This window comes from Grampus griseus (genome assembly GCF_964374135.1).
Source record: "Grampus griseus genome assembly, chromosome: 19".
NCBI classification, from domain to species: domain Eukaryota; kingdom Metazoa; phylum Chordata; class Mammalia; order Artiodactyla; family Delphinidae; genus Grampus; species Grampus griseus.
The window spans coordinates 18,122,144-18,147,410 of record NC_139013.1 but is presented as its reverse complement, the minus strand read 5'-3'; the positions used below and the strand labels follow the sequence as shown (position 1 = coordinate 18,147,410).

The 25,267-nt window shown below is 37.7% G+C and overlaps 1 protein-coding gene across 1 annotated transcript in view; it reads left to right on the top strand.

The window, feature by feature from the left end:
* Positions 1-25,267, top strand: part of DPY19L3 (dpy-19 like C-mannosyltransferase 3) — a 69,204-nt gene that overhangs the window by 14,913 nt on the left and 29,024 nt on the right. The window contains exons 3-7 of the mRNA XM_082677207.1: positions 8,738-8,828; positions 15,258-15,379; positions 16,130-16,275; positions 18,232-18,355; positions 18,900-19,034. Of these exons, the coding sequence (XP_082533333.1) occupies positions 8,738-8,828; positions 15,258-15,379; positions 16,130-16,275; positions 18,232-18,355; positions 18,900-19,034 (618 nt within the window). The remainder of the gene's footprint in view (positions 1-8,737; positions 8,829-15,257; positions 15,380-16,129; positions 16,276-18,231; positions 18,356-18,899; positions 19,035-25,267) is intronic.

Here is a 25,267-nt window from a genome sequence, read left to right as displayed (position 1 = left end):
GTTTAGAGAAGAGCTAACACTGAGCCCTCTCAAACTCTTCCAAAAAATTGCAGAGGGAGGAACACTCCCAAATTCATTCTATGAAGCCACCATCACCCTGATACCAAACCCAGAAAAAGATATCACAAAAAAAGAAAATTATAGACCAATATCACTGATTAACATAGATGCAAAAATCCTGAACAAAATACTTGCAAACAGAATCCAACAACATATAAAAAGGATCATACACCATGACCAAGTGGGATTTATCCCAGGGATGCAAGGATTCTTCAATATATGCAAATTAATCAATGTGATACACCATATTAACAAATAAAGGAATAAAAACCATAGGATCATCTCAATAGCTGCAGAAAAAGCTTTTGACAAAATTCAACACCAATTTATAATAAACTCTCTAGGAAGTGGGCATAGAGGGAACCTACCTCAACATAGTAAAGGCCATATATGACAGACCCACAACAAACATCATACTCAATGGTGAAGAACTGAAAGCATTTCCATCAAGATCAGGAATGAGACAAGGATGTCCACTCTCACCACTATTATTCAATGGCGAAGTCCTAGCCACAGCAATCAGAGAAGAAAAAGAAATAAAAGGAATACAAATTGGAAAAGAAGAAGTAAAACTGTCACTGTTTACGGATGACATGATACTATACATAGAAAATCCTAAAGATGCCACCAGAAAACTACTAGAACTAATCAGTGAATTTGGTAAGGTTGCAGGATACAAAATTAATGCACAGAAATCTCTGGCATTCCTATACACTAACAACGAAAAATCAGAAAGAGAAATGAAGGAAACAATCCCATTTACCATCGCAACAAAAAGAATAAAATACCTAGGAATAAACCTACCTAAGGAGGCAAAAGACTTGTACTCAAAAAACTATAAAACACTGATGAATGAAATCAAAGATGACATAAACAGATGGAGAAATATACCATGTTCTTGGATTGGAAGAATCAGTATTGTGAAAATGACTATACTACCCAAAGCAATCTACAGATTCAGTGCAATCCCTATCAAACTACCAATGGCATTCTTCACAGAATTAGAACAAAAAATTTTACAATTCATATGGAAACACAAAAGATCACAAATACAAAAGCAGTCTTGAAAAAGAGAAATGGAGCTGGAAGAATCAGTCTCCCCAACTTGATACTATACTACAAAGCTGCAGTAATCAAGACAGTATGGTACTGGCACAAAAACAGAAGTATAGATCAATGGTACAGGATAGAAAGCCCAGAGATAGACCCATGCACGTATAGTCACCTAATTTACGGCAAAGGAGGCAAGAGCATACAATGGAGAAAAGACAGCCTCTTTAATAAGTGGTGCTGGGAAAACTGGACAGCTACATGTAAAAGAATGAAATTAGAACACTACCTAACACCATACACAAAAATTAACTCCAAATGGATTAAAGACCTAAATGTAAGACCAGAACTATAAAACTCTTAGAGGAAAACATAGGAAAAACACTCTTTGACATAAACCACAGCAAGATCTTTTTTGACCCACCTCTAGAGGAATGGAAATAAAAACAAAAATAAACAAATGGGACCTAAATAAACTTAAAATCTATTGCACAGCAAAGGAAACCATAAACAAGACGAAAAGACCACTCTCAGAATGGGAGAAAATGTTTGCAAATGAAATGATGGACAAAGGGTTAATCTCCAGAATATACAAACAGCTCATGGTGCTCAATATCAACAAAAAAAACAAAAAACAATCCAATTAAAAAATGGGCAGAAGACCTAAATAGACATTTCACCAAAGAAGACATACAGATGGCCAAGACGCACATGAAAAGCTGCTCAACATCACTAATTATTAGAGAAATGCAAATCAAAACTACAATGAGGTATCACCTCACACCAATCAGAATGGCCATCATCAAAAATCTACAAACAGTAAATGCTGGAAAGGGTGTGGTGAAAAGGGAACCCTCCTGCACTGTTGGTGGGAATGTAAATTGGTACAGCCACTATGGAGAACAGTATGGAGGTTCCTTAAAAAACTAAAAATAGAGCTACCATATGACCCAGCAATCCCACTACTGGCATATACCCTGAGGAAACCGTAATTCAAAAAGAGTCATGTACCACAATGTTCATTGCAGCTCTGTTTACAATAGTCAGGACATGGAAGCAACCTAAGTGTCCATCGACAGATGAATGGATAAAGATGTGGCACATATATACAATGTAATATTACTCAACCATAAAAAGAAACGAAATTGCGTTATTTGTAATGAGGTGGATGGACCTAGATTCTGTCATACAAAGTGAAGTAAGTCAGAAAGAAAAACCAATACCATATGCTAACACATATATATGGAATCTAAAAAAAAAAAAATGGTTCTCAAGAACCTAGGGGCAGGACGGGAATAAAGATGCAGATGTAGAGAATGGACTTGAGGACACGGGGAGGGGGAAGGGTAAGCTGGGATGAAGTGAGAGAGTGGCATGGACTTACATATACTACCAAATGTAAAATAGATAGCTAGTGGGAAGCAGCCGCATAGCACAGGGACATCAGCTCCGTGCTTTGTGACCACCTAGAGGGGTAGGATAGGGAGGGTGGGAGGGAGACGCAAGAGGAAGGAGATATGGGGATATATGTATATGTATAGCTGATTCACTTTGCTATAAAGCAGAAACTAACACACCATTGTAAAGCAGTTAAACTCCAATAAAGATGTTAAAAAAAAAAAAGTCATGTACCACAGTGTTCATTGCAGCTCTATTTACAATAGCCAGGACATGGAAGCAACCTAAATGTCCATCAACAGATGAATGGATAAAGAAGATGTGGCACATATATACAATGTAATATTACTCAGCCATAAAGAGAAACGAAATTGAGTTATTTGTAGTGAGGTGGATGTGCCTAGAGTCTGTCATACAGAGTCAAGTAAGTCAGAAAGAGAAAAACAAATACCGTATACTAATGCACATACATGGAATCTAAAAAAAAAAAAATGGTACTGGCAGGGCAGGAATAAAGATGTAGACATAGAGAATGGACTTGAGGACACGGGGAGGGAGGGGGAAGCTGGGGCGAGGTGTGAGTATCAGCAACATACATATACTAGCAAATGTAAATGGTTAGCTAGTGGGAAGCTGCTGCATAGCACAGGGAGATACAGCTCAGTGCTTTGTGACAACCGAGAGGGGTGGGATAGGGAGGGTGCGAGGGAGGCTCAAGAGGGAGGGGATATGGGGATATATGTATGCATATGGCTGATTCAGTTTGTTGTACAACAGAAACTAACACAGTATGGTGAAGCAATTATACTCCAATAAAGATCTATTAAAAAAAAAACTTTCTGTTTGCTGTAAAGTTCTTTATCTTTGCTGTGGTAATACTATAGCCATTATCCAAATACGCTCAGGAACTGAGGAACTGAATTTTTAATTTTTTTAAATATACATTTATTTATTTATTTTTTGGCTGCATTGGGTCTCCCTTGACTGAGTGCGGGCTTTCTCTAGTTGTGGCGAGTGGGGGTTACTCTTTGTTACAGTGCGCAGGCTTCTCATGGTGGTGGCTTCTCTTGTTGCGGAGCACAGGCTCTAGGCACGTGGGTTTCAGTAGTCGTGGCACAGGGGCTCAATAGTTGTGGCTTGCGGGCTCTAGAGTGCAGGCTCAGTAGTTGTGGCGCACAGGCTTAGTTGTTCCACAGCATGTGGGATCTTCCCAGACCAGGGCTTGAACCCATGTCCCCTGCATTGGCAGGCGGATTCTTAACCACTGTGCTACCAGGGAAGCCCCTGAACTTTTAATTGTAATTAAATTAAGTAGGCACATGTGGCCCACATTAAATCCTTCAGGAAATCCCAATCAGTTTTCTTTTGACAGTGTCTAGAATCCGATCACCTCTCACAACCTCCGCCTTTGTCTCTACCAGGATTACTTCAGCAGCCCCCTTCCTGGTTTCCCGGCTTTGCCCTTGTCCCGTAGAATCTATTCTGAACACAGCAGCCAGTGCGATTCTTTTAAATATATAGCAGTGTATGTCTCTGCTCAAAACCCTTCACATTCAAACTCAGCATGTCTAAAACCAAACTCCTGACCTCCACACCTCCTGCACACACACCTTGTAGCTCAGAGTATGAGCCCAGAGTCCTTGTGTCTCCCAGACTGAGTGGTCCAGCCCCTAACCCCACATTACATCTCAGATTCTACTTCTGCCCCTACAGCCCCCCGACCTTATTACTGCCCCTTCCTTGTTCCCTCCACTCCAGCCACACTGTCTTCCTCGCTGATCTCCAGGGTGCATGTGGGCTGTTTTGCCTGACTGATGGGCTCTCCCCTCAGACATCCACATGGCTCACTACCTCACCTCTTCCGCTCTCTGGTCAGTGTCACTTCATCAGCGAGGCCTTCCCTGTCCACCTCCAGGATCATGGCACCACCCCCTTCCCTCCCTATACCACTTCTCTGCTTTCCTTTGTATATTTTACTTGTTTATTTGTTCCCTTCTCCTTCTGCTCTAGATTATAAATTCCATGAAGGCAGAGATCTGTGTCTCTTTTCTTCCCTGCTAAATCTCCCAGCAAAAGAATGCTTGTCAATTGTTGGTGGTCAGTAGGTATTTGTTGAATGAATAAATGAGTGGATGGATGGATGAGTGAATGAGTGAATGGCGAAGATCGATTGGAGGAAGAAGATACCAATTAGAAGCACAGAATCCAGTGGGGAGGCTAGTTTAATAGGCAAAGCATTGTCATTCCTTCTAATTGATACCTGTGTTTCCTTGAACAGTCATTTTCCTTTTTAAAAAATGCATTGTTCTTTCTCATTGAAACTTAAACTCCTTGGAATCAAGGACTGAATTCTTATCCCTTTTTGTTTCCTCAGAAAATAAACGTTCAGTTATAAGGAAAGGTAATTCTCATTTGGCCAAAAGTACTCAAGTCACTCAATTTTTTAAAGTCTTTTTTCTTTATGCTAACATTTTTTCTTATTTATTTGATTTTATAGAATTTGCACATCTTCCCATTGAATACTCCTGCAAAGCAAGGAGTCTTTAGACCAAATAGGGTTAATCCGCACAGTGGTAACTATGGTAGAACCACAACTGATAATTGCTTCAGCCGAGCCCAGTGGAAATACTGTCACTTCAACAATAGTCTAACCTAGTCACAAACACTGCTTGGCAGCTGTCATATGTCATGGCTTTTAATCAACTCTAGGGCAAGAATCATTCCATTCTAACAGATGGACATGAATTTAACCAGACAATAAACCATGTATGTGCCATAAATATGTTTGCTGACGGCATGATTCCCTGTACGGAACTTTAAGAACAGCTGTCTTATCATGAGCTACTGTTGCTTAGTGAGATGATTTGTTAACTTAATTCTGAAAGATTACATTTGTCTTTAATGTAATCTTTAATGTTAATTTTACCTTTAATGTTAATCTTTCAATGGCTTCCCCACTACCAGTTGCCTAGTTGTTTTGGGGGGGGCAATTTTATAAACAAAGTTATTTACATGAGATTTTTTAAAACTAATGATATGGTTCCTTTGCAAATTTGGTGTCATTTGTCTAAAAGGGCTTATTACCTTTTGTGTGTTGCCAGGGCATGCAAAACATTAGTTGCATGCCCTGGCAACATTAATTAGTCATTTTCTTTTCTTCATACTTATTTCCTTTTAGTACCTCTGTTAAATTACTATATTAACTTCTACTTAAATAGGTTTAGCTGTACAGTTTCCTAAAAATACAATTATTTTGTCTTTCTGCTTTTCTCTGTCATCTTCAGAGACAATGTTTTTTATTCTCTCAACAGTGCTTCCCCTGTGGAACTTGTGCAATTTAAAATATGAAGTATTTGTTCGTTTTGTGTTCTTCACAGGGTAACTTCTATTGATGTACCTTTTCATTGGCACTATCCACCAGGCAAAGTATAAATTGCTGTATAAAAACTGGAAAAGTGTTTTGAGTAGAGCAGATGTTCTCTTAGCATGAAGCAGATGTAAAACTTGCAAGTGTCTGTCTAATAAAGTATAGCATTTGGTTCTATACAGCTGGTGCCAAGATTACCAATTAATCATGTTGAAAGGCATTTTTACTAGTCGGGATCTCCTCTGTTCTTTACACATTCTGGGTATGTTAAAAGAGAGAGAGATGGGGCACAAAAGTGGTTTTCTACTTTTAGTACTTTGAGCGGTTTTTTTTCTCTTTCTGCATCTTCATGAAGTCAGTCTCCTTTTAGAACCATGTCCGATAGGGAGCCCCCTACATGTGAATGACTGTTTTTGTTCTCCAGTTTGGTTTGGGCATGAGTGTTTGATGTTAGAATATTCCATTGAAGGCAGCCACACTTTGAGCACTTCAAGGCAGCTGGAGAGAAGGAAAGGAATGTAATATACTTAATGTGTTTTTTTTTCTTATTTGCATGGGCAAAAGCTAGTATTTGCTTAGTTAATGTCACTTCATAGTTTCTATGGTTACCTGACCACGGAGGAGGTTGAACATTCTGGAAACAATTAATACCAATTTAGTTTTATGTTATAAAAAGCAGTGGAGCAGTTTTTCCCAAAGATTAAAGGTGAATGGATTAATGTGACTGCCAAAAGATAAAACTTTACAGGTATGAAAGACCCAACACAAATCAGTAGCAAATGTAAAAGCTAAAAGAGCTACATCATTTTCTGTTGTCCTTTTTGTAAAGCAAGTGTGCTAATGAAATTAAATTTCAAAACCCAATGAGCCTTTTTTTTCTTATGTTTGATTTCCCAAGGATAAATTTGTTTTCTGGGCTCCCCTGGTGGCGCAGTGGTTGAGAGTCCGCCTGCCGATGCAGGGGACACGGGTTTGCACCCTGGTCCGGGAAGATCCCACATGCCACGGAGCGGCTGGGCCCGTGAGCCATGGCCGCTGAGCCTGCGCGTCCAGAGCCTGTGCTCCGCAACGGGAGAGGCCACAACAGTGAGAGGCCCGCGTACCGTAAAAAAAAAAAAAAAAAATTTGTTTTCTGTGAAAGGAAGCTCATTATATAAGAAGGTTTGCTACCCTGTGCCTTCTGCTTTTTTAAAAAAGAGTTAATGATGAAACATAATTGTTTTAATATCAGTAAGTGGATGTTTATACTCTTTGATAGTAGAGTATTCAATGCTTTATTTGTGAATTAATTTATAATACTTTTTTAAAGGGTAGGAGAAATATTTCTTTAAATATCTTTTTTTATTTTTTTTATTTTTGGCTGTGTCGGGTCTTAGTTGCAGGCGCACGGGTTCTTCGTTGGCCCACGGCATGTGGGATCTTCGTTCCCACACCAGGGATCGAACCTTCATCCCCTGCATTGCAAGGCAGATTCTTAACCACTGGACCACCAGGGAAGTCCCTCTTTAAATATCTTAAGGGCAGATCTGAAGATAAATAGCATGACTGGTTCTTTTAATGAAATGTTTATTACTATTTGAAAAATAATTGGAGGTTGGGGAAAACAAAGATGTGCTAAAAGAAGTTTATCCACTAGAAAGTAAGATATTCAGTGTTTATCATCCTGCACCAGTAAAGTTGGGTTTGTGGAATATGGATCCGCTGTATAGGAAAAAACATAGATGGTATTACATTTTAGACAGTGTGTTGCAGAACCTGGTTTTTTCAACACTGGTGTAAAAGAATCTATAATGACATAGGTTATAATTTATTTATTTATTTATTTTTTGCGGTACGCGGGCCTCTCACTTTTGTGGCCTCTCGCACCGTGGAGCACAGGCTCCGGATGCACAGGCCCAGCGGCCGGCTCACGGGCCCAGCCGCTCTGCGGCATGTGGGATCCTCCCAGACCGGGGCACGAACCCCCGTCCCCTGCATCGGCAGGCGGACCCCCAACCACTGCGCCACCAGGGAAGCCCCGGTTATAATTTTTTGTTCATTTATACTGTTATATATATATGAAATATAGGATCTAAGAGTATTAATAGGATTATTCCAGAAAGTCTTACCCATTCTTGTTACCAGTTGCCTCCATATTTTATATTACTGATTTAAATCTTAAATTTCATAAAAGCACCTTACAACCAAATCCACTAATAGCTACTACTTTAAATTTTCAGTTCTTCTAAAATTGAATATTTATATAAAAGCAGTTTAATATTTCTTGTATCCATTTTCCTACGTGAACATCTTTCCACCAAGGTTACACTTGTCAAAGTAAAATTCACATGTAAAAGGTCTGCCCCATTTTACTAAGAATACCTTGTATTCTTAGAATAAAAAGAAAATTATTAATCTTATATAATATTGTTAGCTTTTAGGCAGGTGTCTAATGCAGTTATAGTTCTTTTTATTTGAGAGATTTTTCTACTGTCCCTATTTTGTTTTTCACTAATATTACATAAGAATGGTGGTACTTTTTTAAGGTTTTAATTTGTGTGAAATTAAAAACGTTAACTCTGAAACATTAACTTAAATGGAACTAGTTTTCTCCATTGTTAAAAATGGTTTGTTATAGGAAATTTTAAACATCCACAAAAACAGCGAGAATAGTGAAATAAACCCCTATAATATACACCCAGCTTCAATAATTATCAGCCTTTTATTGTTTTTATTTGCCAAGATTTCTTAAGACTGTTGTCAGAGGTTTTTGTTTTTGTGTTTTTCTTTTAAGTTGTAGTTCTATATCCTGTTTCTACAGTGACAACAGATATTTAAACAAAACTAGGTCATGTAAACCCAGTAGACCTAACTTTATTTCAGGAAGTGGAGCGAGAAATCTCATTCAGAACAGAATGTGGACTGTATTACTCCTACTACAAGCAGATGCTGCAGGCTCCAACCCTCATGCAAGGTAATCACAACTAATAGTTTTATTTGGGGTCTATTGCATTCTTTTCAATATTTCTGCTAAAATATACTTTTGCACTAATGCATTCTAAATGCTTTATAGATCTTGTGTAGTTTTTCCTTGAACTTGTATAGTTTTTTTCCTTTTTAACATAATCAATCCATGAAAATGTTTTGCTTTGGAAGAAGTTACGTAATATTTTATGTAGTTCTCCTCTCCTTGCTTCTCAGCTCTACTCTATCCCTAATTATCTGTTCACAGTTTCTTGGTTTTGCTGTTAATTGTTTTCATGGTCATTTTGGAAAAGGTCTTTGTATGTGAAAGGAGTATTGTCTGAAAACAGGAGACGTTTTGGTAGTACAAATGAGAATTACAGTTGTCTTTTTTGTCCCCAGTGCCCCCATTCATTCCTTTATTTTGCAGTTACCATTTTCCCACGTTTTCTGTGTTTCTAAGTGGTTTAGAGCACATACTCTTTACCTTTACTCCATTTAATGGAACCCTCCAAAAGGGTCTCTCCTACTCAATATATGCGTTATGTGCTTCATATGGGTGCGTATAACAGAGAATTGCCTTTTTCTAGGCTTTGTTTGGAATCAGATATATTTTTGGTAAGAATTCTTCATGGGCGATGTTTTGTACTCTAATTTCATCACGATAGGAGACATGAAATTTTGGTTGCCTTTCTTTTAGTGCCATAAAAGTTAATCAGTTGATTCCTGTGTGGATAGTTGCATTCACACATAATAAGGTTAATTACTCACCAGCCTTGCACTTAGTGGTTTTAGCAGCCATTGATGACTATTGCCTCTGTCCATTATTTCAATAGAGTTACAGAAGTGACTCTCATTCCTCCTGCATTTATTAGCTGGAACTCTGTTAGATAGAAAACCTTTTTCTCATCAGCTATTTGATTACCCCGAGCTACAGTTTATCAAAAAAGGCAGGATAAGTGTTGATTTTTCCCCCATACAGTTGATCCTCATTATTCATGGATTCTATATTTGCAAATTCACCTACTCTCTGAAACATATTTGTAACCCCAGAATCAATAGTCCTGGTGCTTTCACCGTCATTCACGGGCATGTGCACAGCAGTGAAAATTTTTAGTTGCTTCATTTGTGTGTTCCCAGCTGAGGTCAAATAAGGTGATGCAGTGCTTTCGTGTTTCAGCTCAGACTACAGAGTCCTTTTCACAATCTGTTTAGTGCCATGTGTTTTTTGCATTTTTGTGGTTTTCGTTGGTGATTTTCCTGTTTAAAGTGGCCCACAAGCATAGTGCTGCAGTGCTGTCTAGTTTTCCTAAGTGCGAGAAGGCTATGGTGAAGGCATACAGAGAAAATAACGTGTGTTAGATGAGCTTTGTTCAGGTGTGAGTTAGAGTGCTGTCGGCCATGAGTTAAATGTTAATGAAACAACAATATATACTAAAGGTGTCTTTAGACAAAAACTCATATAAATCAAGGTCATGTGTTGATCAGTTGATGAAAATGCATGACCAGAAGCTTGTAGGAAAGTAACCCTGTATTTCCTCCTCATTCAGTATTGCTAATACAGTTTTCATTGCAATTTTATAGAACATAACTGTGGTGAGTAATGAGAATCAGCTGTACTTACAAGTTCTCAAAATTATGAGTTGCTTCTCTAGCATTCCCCAAAGCAGGGGTTCTTATTGAAGGGCAGTTGTGTCCTGGGGGACATCTGGAATGTCCAGAGATGGTTTTGATTGTTACACTTTACAGGGGAGAGGGTGAGTGTGCTACTGGAATTTAGTGAGTAGAGGGCAGAGATGCTGCTAAACATCCTGTGGTGCTCAGGACAGTCCCCCCAACAAAGAAGTATCAGGACCAAAATGTCAAAATACTGGTAGTGTTGAAGTTGAAAACCTCTGCTCTAAAGGTGAATAATGAGTATTTTCTTTCTAATCACTATGAACTCAGTGGTTGATTTGTTTCAATTCATTTAGTTATTTGTTAAGATTATTCTTTTAGAAACTTTCAAACATATAAAAAGGTAGAGAAAATCCTCTAATGGATTTGCACTCAAGTATCACTCAATTACAGTGGTTACCAGTTTATGACCAATCTTGTTTCCTCTCTACCCCCATCCTCAACCTGGATAATTTTGGAGTAACTCCAAGACATCATATTGCTTCATCTGTAAATATATCAGTATAATTTTCTAAAGAATGGCAATTCTCTTTTTTTTTTTTTTTTTTTTTTGCGGTACACGGCCCTCTCACTGCTGTGGCCTCTCTCGTTGCGGAGCACAGGCTCCGGACGCGCAGACTCAGCGGCCATGGCTTACGGGCCCAGCCGCTCCTCAGCATGCGGGATCCTCCCGGACTGGGGCACGAACCCGTGTCCCCTGCATCGGCAGGTGGACTCTCAACCACTGCGCCACCAGGGAAGCCCATCCCTTTTATAAACATAACCAAGTTGTCATTATCACAATTAAGAAATTACTTAATATCAAATATCTACTCAATATTCTCGTTTTCCTCTTGTCTTACAGATTTTTAATGTAGTTTTGAAATCCAGATAAAGCTCATACATTGCAGTCTTTCGCTATGTCTTTGTTTCTTTTAAGCTATGGATTTCTCACCATCTTTTTTTTCTTGTAATTCTTCACTGGAAACACTGATTGCTTTGTCTGAGTTTTCCACTTTCTGGATTTTGGTGGAGCCCCAATGGTGCCATTCAGTGTTTCTCTGTTGTCTGAATTTCCTCATAATTGGCAGTTAGATCTAGAGGCTTGCTCAGATTTAGGTTCTGCTTTTTAGCAAGAATACTTCCTAGATGGTGTTGTCCACTTCCACATCAGGGGGTGCATAATGTGCAGCTCATTCTTTTGGAGTTTAGACTGAGCCATCCACTATTAAGTTCTTAGTTAGCCTTTCACCTAGGTTTATCACCATTGATGATCATTACTTAAATCTGTTCATTACATAAGGACTATAGTGTGGTGATATTCTGATTCTGTAATTCCTTCCATCATTATCAGATGGACTTCCTCTCTAAATAAAAACGTTTTCTCATCAACTATTTGGCAACCCAGAATGTCAGTTCCTAAAGGAAAGGTGGGATAAGTATTGATCCTTTCCCTTTGTTTTAGAATGGGTTACCTCTCTAGCATCCCCTAAAGGTTTGCTTTTTAAATATTATCATAAACACATGGATTTCTAACATATTTCATGCATTTCAATCTTTTGCATTATTCTTCTTAAAACAAGTTGTCCAGTCTTTGGCCAGTGGGATGCCCTTCAAATCAGCTGCTGTCTTTTTTTTTTTTTTTTTTTTTTTGGCTGTGTTTTTCGTTGCTGTGCGGGCTTTCTCTAGTTGTGGCAAGCTGGGGCTACTCTTCATTGTGGTGCACAGGCTTCTCATTGCGGTGGCTTGTCTCGTCGCGGGGCACGGGTTCTAGGCATGCAGGCTTCAGTAGTTGTGGCACACAGGCTCAGTAGTTGTGGCTTGTGGGCTCTAGAGCACAGGCTCAGTAGTTGTGGCACCTGGGCTTAGTTGCTCTGCGGCATGTGGGATCTTCCCGGACCAGGGCTTGAACCCTTTTCCTCTGCATTGGCAGGTGGATTCTTAACCACCAACTGCTGTCTTTTTGACATGACTCCAGTAGCCTTTGAAAACTCCTTTGGCATGACAAGATGTTTCAAGCCCATTTTGTGTATTTCCTACCCGTGACCTAGAATCAGCTGTTTCTCCCAGGAGCCCCAGTTCTCTTTAGTGGCTATTTATAGACCACAGTCTGGGTACTAGAGGCACTTATTGCTACTAGTTTGGTCCTTATTTCCAGACCTTTAGTGAGCAGAGTAGGAAATGTGATTTTTTTTTCCTAAAAGAAAATATGAATAGAGCTATTTTTAGTTCAAAATTAGGATAACAAGGTTTTTACTTTTTTGACTTTATATTTGTATCTTGTTTTCTTTAAGTTGAAAATTTTGGCTTCTATGACATTATCACTTATTTGTTTTATGCTGCTATGTAGAATACTTTCAGTGTAGCAATGATAATATTGCTACTAACAGTATGATTGCCTGAAAACAGTTCAAGCTGTCTTTGTAATTCTTCTTGTCCTTAGGATGTAGCCTACTAGGAATTTACAGTCATATTCCTCTATTCCCAAGAACACTGGAAAGAGTTCTTTTTATGTGACCAAGCTACCAACTCAGTAGGTTTCTTTGTTTTATCTTGCTTTTGGTTTTCAGTGATTGCTTTGTTTAAAAATTTTATATATTTTTTATACTTATTAAAAAAATGTTTACATGGTTCCAAAGTCAAAACTATAAAACAGGGAGCATTCAGGGAAGTCCACCTCCATCCCTGTCACCTCCACCCTGTTTCTTTCCTCACTCTTTAGGTAACTATTTGTATTAGTTTTTGGTTTATTCTTCTACCGTTAGTATTTTCAATGTAAGCAAATACTTTATATATTCATATTTTCCCTTTTATTACAGAAAAAACCCTGCTTACTGTATACACTGTCCTCTATTTTGCTTTTTTCACTTGACTGAAATCTTGATCACTCTATAGTAGAGTATCATGATATTCCTTATTTATTTACTTACTTATTTTCTTGCAGTTGCATAGTACTCCTTGGTGTGGGTAACCATAAGTTTATTCAGGTAGCCTTCTTGTCTTTGTCTACTCGGGCTGCCATAACAAACTAACATTGACTGGGTGGCTTAAAAAAACAGAAATTTATTTTCTCACAGTTCCAAAGGCTGGAAGTCTAAGATCAGGGTACCAGCACAGCTGGGTTCTGGTGAGGACTCTCTTGGCTTGTTGCTGGCCACCTCTCTTTGCATCCTCACATGGAAGACAGAGACAGAAAGCAAGCTCTCCAGTGTCTCTTCTGATAAGAGCACTAATTCCATTATGAGGGTCCCCCTCTTATAACCTTTGTCTCTACCTAATTACCTCCCAAAGGCTCATCTTCAATACCATCACATTGGAGGGGGACGGCCTTAGGGCTTCAACATAGGGGGCCATATAAAGTCTCAGTCCATAACACTCCTGTATTAGTCTAGTAGGACTGCCGTAACAAAATAACACAGAGTGGGTAGCTTAAACAGTACAAATTTATTTTCTTTCAGTTCTGGAGGCCAGAAGTCTACGATCAAGGTACTGTCGGGGTTGGTTTCTGGTGAAGCCTCTTTCTGGCTTGTAGCTGGCCACCTTCTTGCCATGTCCTTACAAAGCCTTTCCGCTGTGTGTCTGCATAGAGGGAGGGAGAGAGCCCTCTCTTGTTGGTTCCTCTTCTTATAAGGACACCAAGTCCTATCTGATTAAGGCCCCACCCTATGACCTCACTTAACCTTTTTACCTCCTTGTAGACCCTATCCAAATACAGACACATTGGGGTTAGGGCTTCAACATAGGAATTTGGGGGGACACATTTCATTCCAAAACACCTCCTGTTGATGGACTTTGGCATTGTTTCTGATCTTTTGCTTTTACAGATGGCACTGCAGGAATGACCTTGTACCTATGTCATTTTGTCTTTTTGCCAGTCTGTCTTTGGAATCTGTTCCTAGACATGGGCTTCCTGGATCAAAGAGTAAATGCACATGTAATTTTGCTAGGTGTTGCCAAATTGTCTTCCATAGGGATTATACCATTTTGCATTCCCAACTACAGTGTATGAAAGAGCCTTACAGCCTCACTAACAGAGTATATTGTCAAACTTCTTGATTTTTTCCAAGCTGCTAGGTGAGAAACGATATCTTAGTGTAGTTTTAATTTGCTATTCTAGTAGGAGTGAGGTTGAGCATCTTTTCAGATGTGTAAGGACTGTGTGCATGTTTTCTTCTGTGAACTGTTCATACCTTCTGTTAATTAGTTGGCTTGGTTACAGTAGCAAATGACCTCAATATAACAATGGAATTCTATAACAACAGATTTATTTCTCACTCTCATTATCCAGCCCCTATGTGGAACATACTGTTACCACTGCAGAGGGAAAGGGCAAGATTGCTGGTGGAAGCATGCACTGTCTCTTAAAGATTCTGCTCAGATGTGACCTGTGTCACATCCACTCACCTGCCATTGGTCAGAGCAAGTCAAATGGCCAAACCCATCCCTGGGGGTGGGAGGGAGGCTTCATATACTCTCCCAAAGGAGGTACTACAGGTCTCATGGCAGGAAGGCAGAGCAGGGAAATATAATATCCTCTTGCCCAAATTTCTGTAGAAGAATCATACGGTTCTTCTGTTACATCACAGAAGTTATAATTTACCTATGTTTGTGTAAACATTTAAATAATGTCCATCTATTATATGGTACGCTTTTCATGGATAGGACTATTATATCCACAACACCTAGCACATTCTCTGGCATATACTAAAGAATCTATGAATAGTTTTGAATGAATAATTTAATTATAATTATCTTTTACTGAATTTTCAAATATCAATCTTAGGTTTTCATGGCTTAATATATGATAACAAAACCGAATCTATGAGGACAATTAACCTCCTTCAACGAATGAATATTTACCAAGAGGTTTTTCTCAGTATTTTATATAGAGTTCTACCCATACAGGTATGTTGTGTTCTGTGACATTGAATTTAATATTAGATGAAAGTCAAAGTCTGACATTTTAAGTTGAATGTTTCACATATGTTTTTCTGATCTTCAACTGGCTTGGTATAAAAACAGTAGTATCCTAATTTTCTCCACACATATTGTGAATTTTGCTTTTTATTTATATTTTATAAGATATTTTTACATATAGATGCTTCCAGGCTTAAAGTATGCAGTCTAGAAGCTGATAAATATTTTCATTTGGAAACATGTGATCACTCCTCATTTATCTTTGAAATAAAAAAACAACAACCTGGAGAGTTAGCAAATCACAGTGACCACTTCTCATGTGAATAAGGTAATACTGGATGAAGTTAGCTGTAAAACTCGTCTAAAGAATGAAACTAGGGACTTCCCTGGTGGTCCAGTGGTGAGGACTCCGCGCTCCCAATGCAGGGGGCCTGGGTTTGATCCCTGGTCAGGGTACTAGATCCCACGTGCCGCAACTAAGACCCAGGGCAGCCAAATAAATAAATAAATACTTAAAAAAAAAAAAATGAAGCCAGAATCCTCAAGGACTTCCTTTTCTGCTTTTGTATTGAGAAGAAAGGCTGCTAGCACACTTTTACACAGGAAGGAGTGATGTACGCTTATTTCTTGGAATTAATACCAAGCTTCTGAATATTAAATTTCCACGGTCATATTTTGTAAATGGCATGAGAAGGAGTAGGGCTTCTTTAACAGACATTTTTTATCATTCCCTTACAGAAATATATAGAGCCAGTTTATTTTTATATTTACACCTTATTTGGACTCCAAGCAATTTATGTCACAGCTCTTTACATAACCAGCTGGCTCCTGAGTGGTACGTGGCTGTCAGGACTCTTAGCAGCTTTCTGGTATGTCACAAATAGGTGAGTTGGAATCAGTATTCCCTTCTCCTTTTCTAAGGTATAAGTTAAAATGAAGTCACTTCATTTCCAGTTTAAAGAAGGTTGTTCTGCCACATTTTGTTGGAGTATTTTCTCTTTGGGTTACCTAGTGGAGGTTTTCTTATTTAGTAAGGTAGAAAGTCCTACTTTTATATGTACATCTACAGCTGAGGAACAAAACACTGAATTGTAAGTCAAGAGAATCATCTGTAATAATCCCAATTCTATTACCAACTTGCTGTGTGATCAGTATTTCTCCAGCCACAAATCTCATCTCTTAAAAGGTTTATTAATATCTTTATTATCAACCTCAGTAAGATTGTATGCAGCTCATAATTAGCAAAGTATAAAGCACTGTACAAGTGTAAGGAAGTTCTTACATTATTTAATTAATATCTATTAATTTCCAAACCCTGGAGCATTATGAAATAGCATTTTTAAAAAACATATTCGAGATAAATCGAATTATTGCCTTACCTATTAAAAGCAACACCAATAGTCAGTAGCAGGCTTAAAACTTGAACATGAATTCTGATGTTGATTTTATGTTGTAATCCTCAACAAATTACTTTTTATTATAACCTTACTGAGTGCTCACTATATGCCAAGCACTTTACATCATACTTTATATGTATGATTTTAACAAACCTGTAGAGTGGGTACTATTATTATTACTATTTTGTTTTATTTTATTTTGTGTGTGTGTGTGTGTGTGGTATGCGGGCCTCTCACTGTTGTGGCCTCTCCCGTTGCGGAGCACAGGCTCCGGACGCGCAGACTCAGCGGCCATGGCTCACGGGCCCAGCCGCTCCGCGGCATGTGGGATTCTCCCAGACCTGGGCACGAACCTGTGTCCCCTGCATCGGCAGGCAGACTCTCAACCACTTGCCGCCACCAGGGAAGCCCATTATTACTATTTTAGAAGTGAGGTAATTGAAGCTTAAAAGGTTGTTTTATACATATACATTATATGTATAAATATATAAAAAGGTTATGTGTGCATATGTATATATATATGAGAATATTTATATAGGCATATATATTTATATATAGATAAAGGCACACACACACACACACACACACACACACACACACGTGCACACATGGAGCTAAGTCTTGGTCAGAATTCAAATGCAGAGTGTGAGACCACTATGTTATGCTGCCTCTTAACATTTTATTTATTTTTTATTTATTTATTTATTTTTTGCGGTACACGGGCCTCTCACTGTTGTGGCCTCTCCCGTTGCAGAGCACAGGCTCTGGACGCGCAGGCTCAGCGGCCATGGCTCACGGGCCCAGCCGCTCCGCGGCATGTGGGATCTTCCCGGACCGGGGCACGAACCCACGTCCGCTGGATCGGCAGGCGGACTCTCAACCACTGTGCCACCAGGGAAGTCCGCTCTTAACATTTTAATCTAACATATTATTCCTGCTAAGAGTAAATGAAAGTCTGTAATTCAGCTATACTTCAACAAAAAATAAATTTTAAAAAAGAATAAATTAAAGTCAAATTTATTGTTCCTATTAAAAGTAAATAAAGACATTTATTGGATTCCTAGTATGTATAGGGATCGTTCTTGGTACTAGGTGTACAAAGTTGAAAACTTAACTACACTTGCCCTCTGGGGGTTCACATTTTAGGGGAGTCAAGGAGCTTTTAAAAGTTTATTAATCAATGACAAAATTAAGACTCAAGTATAAAGCACTACCAGTTCTACCCCAGTTCTACCACTGCATACCTGTGGACAGGTTAGTTAAATTTTCTCAATGCCAGTTTTATGTTGCAGGCGTGATGATGATGATGATAAAGGCAAATTATTGAGAACCAAGAACCAAAATCTAAACATACTTAACATAATATGTCTTTCACTTTAGGAAATCTTTGAGGTAATGATAGTAAAAATTACTACTTTGGTCCTTTGTGTTTTCCTTGTGCAGGATAGATACCACAAGGGTTGAGTTTACCATCCCACTGAGAGAGAATTGGGCGCTGCCATTCTTTGCAATTCAGATAGCAGCAATTACATATTTCCTGAGACCAAACTTACAGCCCCTTTCTCAAGTAAGTTTTTATAATACTTTGTATATATTTTTAGTTCTCCAATTTTATCTTAGAAGCTTCAGAAAATGTGATGTTCATCGTGTCCAAGTGCATGTTAATAGTTCTTATTCCATGACCAATTTTTTAACTTGAGTTAAATTAAGTTTTCTTTTTCTAAACCTGTTGCTACTTTGCAAAGAAAATGTTTTCATTTTTGATGTTAAAAATGTACTCTGCATTATCTGCCCTTAAACAGTTATGGCAAACCCACACAAAATTTCTGCAGAACTGTCAGAATTTTTAAGCCGTTGCTCTTGAGATGTGATTTGGTGCATTATTGCCTCCATGATAATATGGAGTACACATACCATATGTGAATATTTATATGCAGAGTGTCACGTTAGGCTATTTAGAACTTAAATAACAAATGCAAGAGTTTTCAGAGCAACAGTGCATAGTTTTTCTGTTTGGTTTATAGAGATATTGGCTGCTCTTGAGAACACTTGTCTGAGAGGCTTTTTATTACTAGAGACATGTAAATTATACAAAGATTTTCTTTTTACAGAGGCTGACACTTCTTGCCATTTTCATATCAACTTTTCTCTTTAGTCTAACATGGCAATTTAATCAATTTATGATGCTGATGCAAGCATTAGTGCTGTTCATACTGGACTCCTTGGACATGCTGCCAGCAGTGAAGGTAAGGTTTGCTCTCTTTTCTCAGTTGAGATGGTTGTTGTTTAATGTTTTATATGATAGAATGAGCTCAAAATATGCACATGCTTAATGATAAAGTTGAAGCTGCTTCTTAGCTATAATGTAAATATGCTGTAGTCAGTTGAAGCTGAGTAATTTATGCAGCCTAGTTTGATCATCTTAATTTTTATTCTGCTTATTTTACATTAAAAGATGGATTTATTTCGGGACTTCCCTGGCAGGCCAGTGGTTAAGACTCCACACTTCCACTGCACGGGGCACAGGTTCGATCCCTGGTCGGGGAACAAAGATCCCACATGTGGCGTGACCTTAAAAAAAAGATGGATTTATTTGGAGCACAAATGTCTAAATCAGTTGTCCTTTATAGAGTTGACTTAAATTTTAAAATATAAGATAGCTATTTTAAAATGTATAACTGTGTATTGTCCCACCTTTTTTCCCCCAAGGAAATCAATGGGTGTATAACAGCTTTTCTGTGGTACTTTGTAAAATTTTCATAGTAACATTTACCAGTACGGGATGTGAATCCCTATTGATTGGTCAGAGGTCACATATGAAATAAGGAAATTATAAAGGAAACCATTGTTTGTCTCCCAGTGTGTGCTGCTGTCATTTAACTGTATGGTTTTTGTCATGTGCAGAAATATGTTTTAATGTGTTGTATATGTTTTTAAGTTGCTCATAGTTACTATTCCAAAGTAACAGTAACTTAAATATTTTCCAACTATAAAATATTATCACCAGGTCTAAGGCAGCAATATAATCTAATAGAGAAGAGTTGTACTCATATATTCCATGTCAAAAGAGATGCAACAGTCTTTGGAAACTGACTGAATCTGAATTAGGAAACATTAAAGTCAACCAACACACATATATTATCTATCTACTGAGTCATAATAATAGGATAGGCACTATAGAAAATTCCAACCTGTATAAGACATTGTCCCATCCACAGGGAGTTTGCCATCTAGCTTGAGAAATAAAGATGTCTATACAATTAGAGGGATGTCTGTATATCTATAGATGTCAATTTGTAGTAACAGTAAGTGCCAGAAGTCTAGAAGAGGAGACTTCTTTTTCGGCTAGAAAGGTTTCACAGAAATGAGATTCTAGAGGTGGACCAAAAATGAGGAGACTAGAATTTGGATGGAGTTTGAGAGGGGAAGATATGAAGGTAAAATACAGTAAAGAAAGCAGGTGGATAAATGGGAAAAGTATGTGAAAAAGAATGGATACTTCTATGGGTATAGCTGAATCACTTTTCTGTATACCTGTAACTAACATATCATTAATCAGCTATACTCCAATATAAAATAAAAATTAAAAAATTAAAACTATTTTTAATTAAAAAAAGAAAGCAGGTGGATAAGCCAAAGTTAAAATGTGTATATATGTGTGTGGGTGTATAATATATGTATGTGTGTGTATATATATATGGTATTAGATAATGATAATAGAGCCCACATGCCTCTAAAAGCTGCATGTACAAATGAAGCTGAGTCTGTTGCTGTCTGTTTATATTTGCTTTCCTGTTTTGTAAACTCTCTATGCTTTGTTCATGGAGACTTGCAAGCTAAGGGGAAGAGGTGCCTAGATACCTTTGTATTTCTTCTTGTCATACACTCTTAGGCCAGTTAGTCTCTTCATATCTGATATCACTTTTCCCCCCTTTCTAACAAGTATGTTCAAAAGAACATTGTACATTTTAACATAAAAAATAATTAATAAATGAAAGAAGAAATAAAAATAAATAATATTGAGCCATTTTGAAAATACATATATAAAACTTTTTTCCTAGTGTATAATTTTTCTGTAGTGTATTTTCACAGTAGGTATCAAAAGCCTAAGAAAACACGTATGTCTTTTCACCAAATTTTGACCTCTTGAAATTTATCCTAAGGAAATAATCAAACATGTTCATTTTAGCTGGACTGTAATAAGAAAAGTCTGGAAATGACCTAAGTCAATAGCAATAGGGTATTGTTAAACAAACATGTCTTAACTATGTAACACAGTGTTAGTTATATATAACCATTAGTTTTCCTTCTCCCTTTTTTAAAAATAAAACATATGTATAGAGAGAGGAAAGTTTCCAGAAATATATGCATTAAAGTATTAGCAGTCAGCTATGTGATTGATGCTCTTATTTTCTTTTTGTTCTTTACATCTCTTGAATATTTCTGTAATGAACATCTGTTTCTTTTTCTTTTTTAAAAAATTGGAAAACAGAATAAAAGTACTATTTTGGCACACACAAAAAACTAAAGAATAATACAGCTAATTTATTTCATATTCAGTTCTAAGCTTCGTTGAACTTTTATATTTGAAACTCTGTTGGCGTTAGAAGTAGTTAAAACTATCAGAATTAAAGGAGGAACAGTATTATAATGAAAGGATCTGGGTTATAATACCAAGTTGCTACTATCAACTCTGAAGATAACTAGCTCTTTAAACTTTGTCAAGTGATATAACTTCTTGGAGCCTTAGTTTCTTCATAAATTGGAATCACTGATCTCTAATCATATTGAATGGGAAAGAGTCAGAATAATTGATATAGAAAAAAGTAATACAAATTCAGAGCCTGATGTGGTGACAAGAAGCAATATCTTTTTCAGTACACGTCATCTTCTTTTCATGGATGATGGAAACTCTCTTACCATCAAAAGATCAAGTTTTCAGTGAGAAATGTGTACAGGGTTTTAAAATATAAAACAGAACAGTAAATGTTATTACTAAGCATATAATTCTGTTCGATTAAAGACTAAGAATGTGGAGACTACCTGTTGTGAAAACAAAACACATTAGTGATCAATGCCTAAGAGGCAATTTTAAAGTACTCCATATGGTTCCAGACAAAATGAAGGAAACGCACTTCTTATTCTTCCTACTAAGTACAATTAAAAGCCCTAGACAATATGTAAAAAACAAATATAAGAAAATTTTGAGAGGTGGAGAAAAGAAAGTAGACTACACCTGGAGACCTCGAAACCAGAGGAAGAATATGGCAGTGAGTTCACTGGGTTTTCTTTTTGCTGCATATATCTCAGACTAGGTACTGGAAAAGTCAGCAATCAGGAGAAACCAATGGACTCAAACCAAAAAAGCCCCAAGAAAAGCCAAAAGGACAAGAAAGGGTGAAGCATGAATGCCACGTGGAGAACCTTCAACTTATTGGTAATGAGACAGCCCTCCCCATCCCTCCCGGGATGGTGTCAGCAGAGAGCCTAAACTTTCCTCTTCACCCAGCAGTAATGAGACACTCCTTTCTTCTGCCCCTCAAAAGTCAGTGGAGGTCAAATGTCCAGGTCACCCTGGACATCCAAACCCATCTGGAGATAATGAGGCAGTGTCCTTCTTTCCTCAGTGGCATGACGCTGGCATGGTGTCAGAGGAGGTCTGCTGACGCAGAAGATTTACATAAGATTCAGAGTTCCATAACATAATACAATACAATTGAAGATCATTTGTTAACCTGAGAACCAGGAAAATCTTTTGAATGAACAGAGACCATCAGCAGGTGCCAAAACCAAGGCACACAGAAGTTGAATTACCTGACAAGGAATTTAAAGCAGCTATCATAAAAAAAAAATTCTCATTGAGCAATTACAAACACACTTAAAACAAATGAAAAATAGGAACTCTTAACAGAGATTTAGAAGATAAAAAGAAGAAGCAAATGGAAATTTTAGAACTGAAAAATTCCAATAATGAAAATAAAAACCTCAATAGATGGGCTTCCCTGGTGGCACAGTGCTTAAGAATCCGCCTGCCAATGCAGGGGACATGGGTTCAATCCCTGGTCCAGGAAGATCCCACATGCTGCGGAGCAGCTAAGCCTGTGCGCCACAACTACTGAGCCTGCGCTCTAGAGCCCGCGAGCCACAACTACTGAAGCCCACATGCCTAGAGCCCGTGCTCCACAACAAGAAAAGCCATTGCAGTGAGAAGCCCACAGACTGCAGTGAAGAGTAGCCCCCGCTTGCCTCAATTAGAGAAAGCCCGCACACAGCAACGAAGACCCAATTCAGCCAAAAAAATAAATTAATTAAAATAAATTTTTTAAAACCCCAAAACTCAGTAGATGGACTCAACAGTAGACTGGAATGGTCAGAGGAAAGAATCAGTGAACTTGAAGACAGGACAATTTAGAAATGAACTAATTTGAACAAGAAAATAGACTGGAAAAAAATGAACAGAGCTTCAGAGACCTATGGGACCGTAACAAGAAGTCTAATTCATATAATCAGAACCCCAAAAGGAGAGAAAGAGAGTGAGGCTGGAAAAAGTATTTGAAAAAAAATACTTTTTGAAGGAATGTCAAAAACTTCCCAAATTTGTCAAAACCTACAGAATCAAGAAGCTGAGCTAATGTCAAATAGGGTAAACCCAAATAAACCAATGCCAAGATACATCATAATCAAACTTCTGGAGAATAAAGATAAAGAAAAAAATCTTGAAAGCAGTCAGAGAAAAGTGATACCTATAGGGGAAAACCAGTTTGAACGACAGTTGGTTTCTCATCAGAAACCATGGTGCTGAAAGAATAGAATGGTCAACCCAGAATTCTATAGCCAGCAAAAATATCTTTCAGGAAAGAAAGGGAAAGCAAAACATTCTCAGATGAAGGAAAACTAACAGAATTTGTTACCTATGGACCTATTGTTAAAAAAAAATGGCTAAATGAAGTTCTTGAAATAGAAGGAAATGATAAAAGAAGAAATGTTGGGACATCAGGAAGAGAGAAAAGGCAATTAAAAGTAAAAATATGAATAAATATAATAAACTTCCTCTCTCATCTTGAGTGTTCTAAATTATGTTTGATAGCCGAAGCAAAAATAATAATATGGTCTTATGGTTCTCAGTGTATGTAGAGGAAATATTTATGACAGTTGTAAATGAGAAAAGTAAAGGGACTTAAATTGAGGTAAAATTTCTACACTTGATTCAAACTGGTAAAATGTCCACACTAGTAGACTGTAATAAGTTATGAATGTATAATGTAATAACCCAGAACAACCACTAAAAATCTGTACACAGAGATACATTCAAAATACTATAAATAAGTAAAAATGGAATTCTAAGAATATTCAAGTTCAGGAAGGCAGAAAAGAAAACAGAAATGGAAAACGGAGTGAACAAACAGCAAATGATAAAATGGCAGATTTAAGACCTATCATATCAATAATAACACATATATACAATAGAATATTACTCAGCCATAAAAAGAAACGAAATTGAGTTATTTGTAATGAGGTGGATGGACCTAAAGTCTGTCATACAGAGTGAAGTAAGTCAGAAAGAGAAAAACAAATACCATATGCTAACACATATATACGGAATCTAAAAAAAAAAATGGTTCTCAAGAACCTAGGGGCAGGACAGGAATAAAGACGCAGACATAGAGAATGGACTTGAGGACACGGGGTGGGGGAAGGGTAAGCTGGGACGAAGTAAGAGAGTGGCAATGACATATATACACTACCAAATGTAAAATAGATAGCTAGTGGGAAGCAGCTGCATGGCACAGGGAGATCAGCTCAGTGCTTTGTGACCACCTAGAGGGGTGGGATAAGTAGGGTGGGAGGGAGATGCAAGAAAGAGGGAGGGGATATGTGGATATATGTATGCACATAGCTGATTCACTTTGTTATACAGCAGAAACTAACACAACGCTGTAAAGCAATTATACTCCAATAAAGACGTTAAAAAAATTACATTAAAGGTAAATGATCTAAATACAACTATTTAAAGACAGAGATGGGTTAGAATAGATTAAAAAAGCACAACCCAATTGTTTTCTACAAGGAACTCACTTCAAACAAACAGTATAGGTAGATTGAAAATAAAAGGGTAGGAAAAGACACAGCATGCAAATATTAATCAAAAGAAAGTAGGAGTGGCTATATTAATATCAGGTAATGTAGGCATGAGAGCAAAGAAAATTACCAGAATAGTATATACTAATAAAAGTATTAATCCACCAAGAAGACATAGCAATCCTAAATGTACATGTACTAACCAACAGTGCCACAGTATATGTGAAGCAAAAACTGACAGAACGGAAAGGAGAAACAGACAAACCCAAAAAGAGTTGAGGACTTCAGCACCCCTCTCTCTCAACAATTGAGAAACAGACAGAAATCGTTAAGGATATAGAACTCAACAACACCATCAACTAACAGGATCTAACCAACATTTATAGAACATTCCACCCAA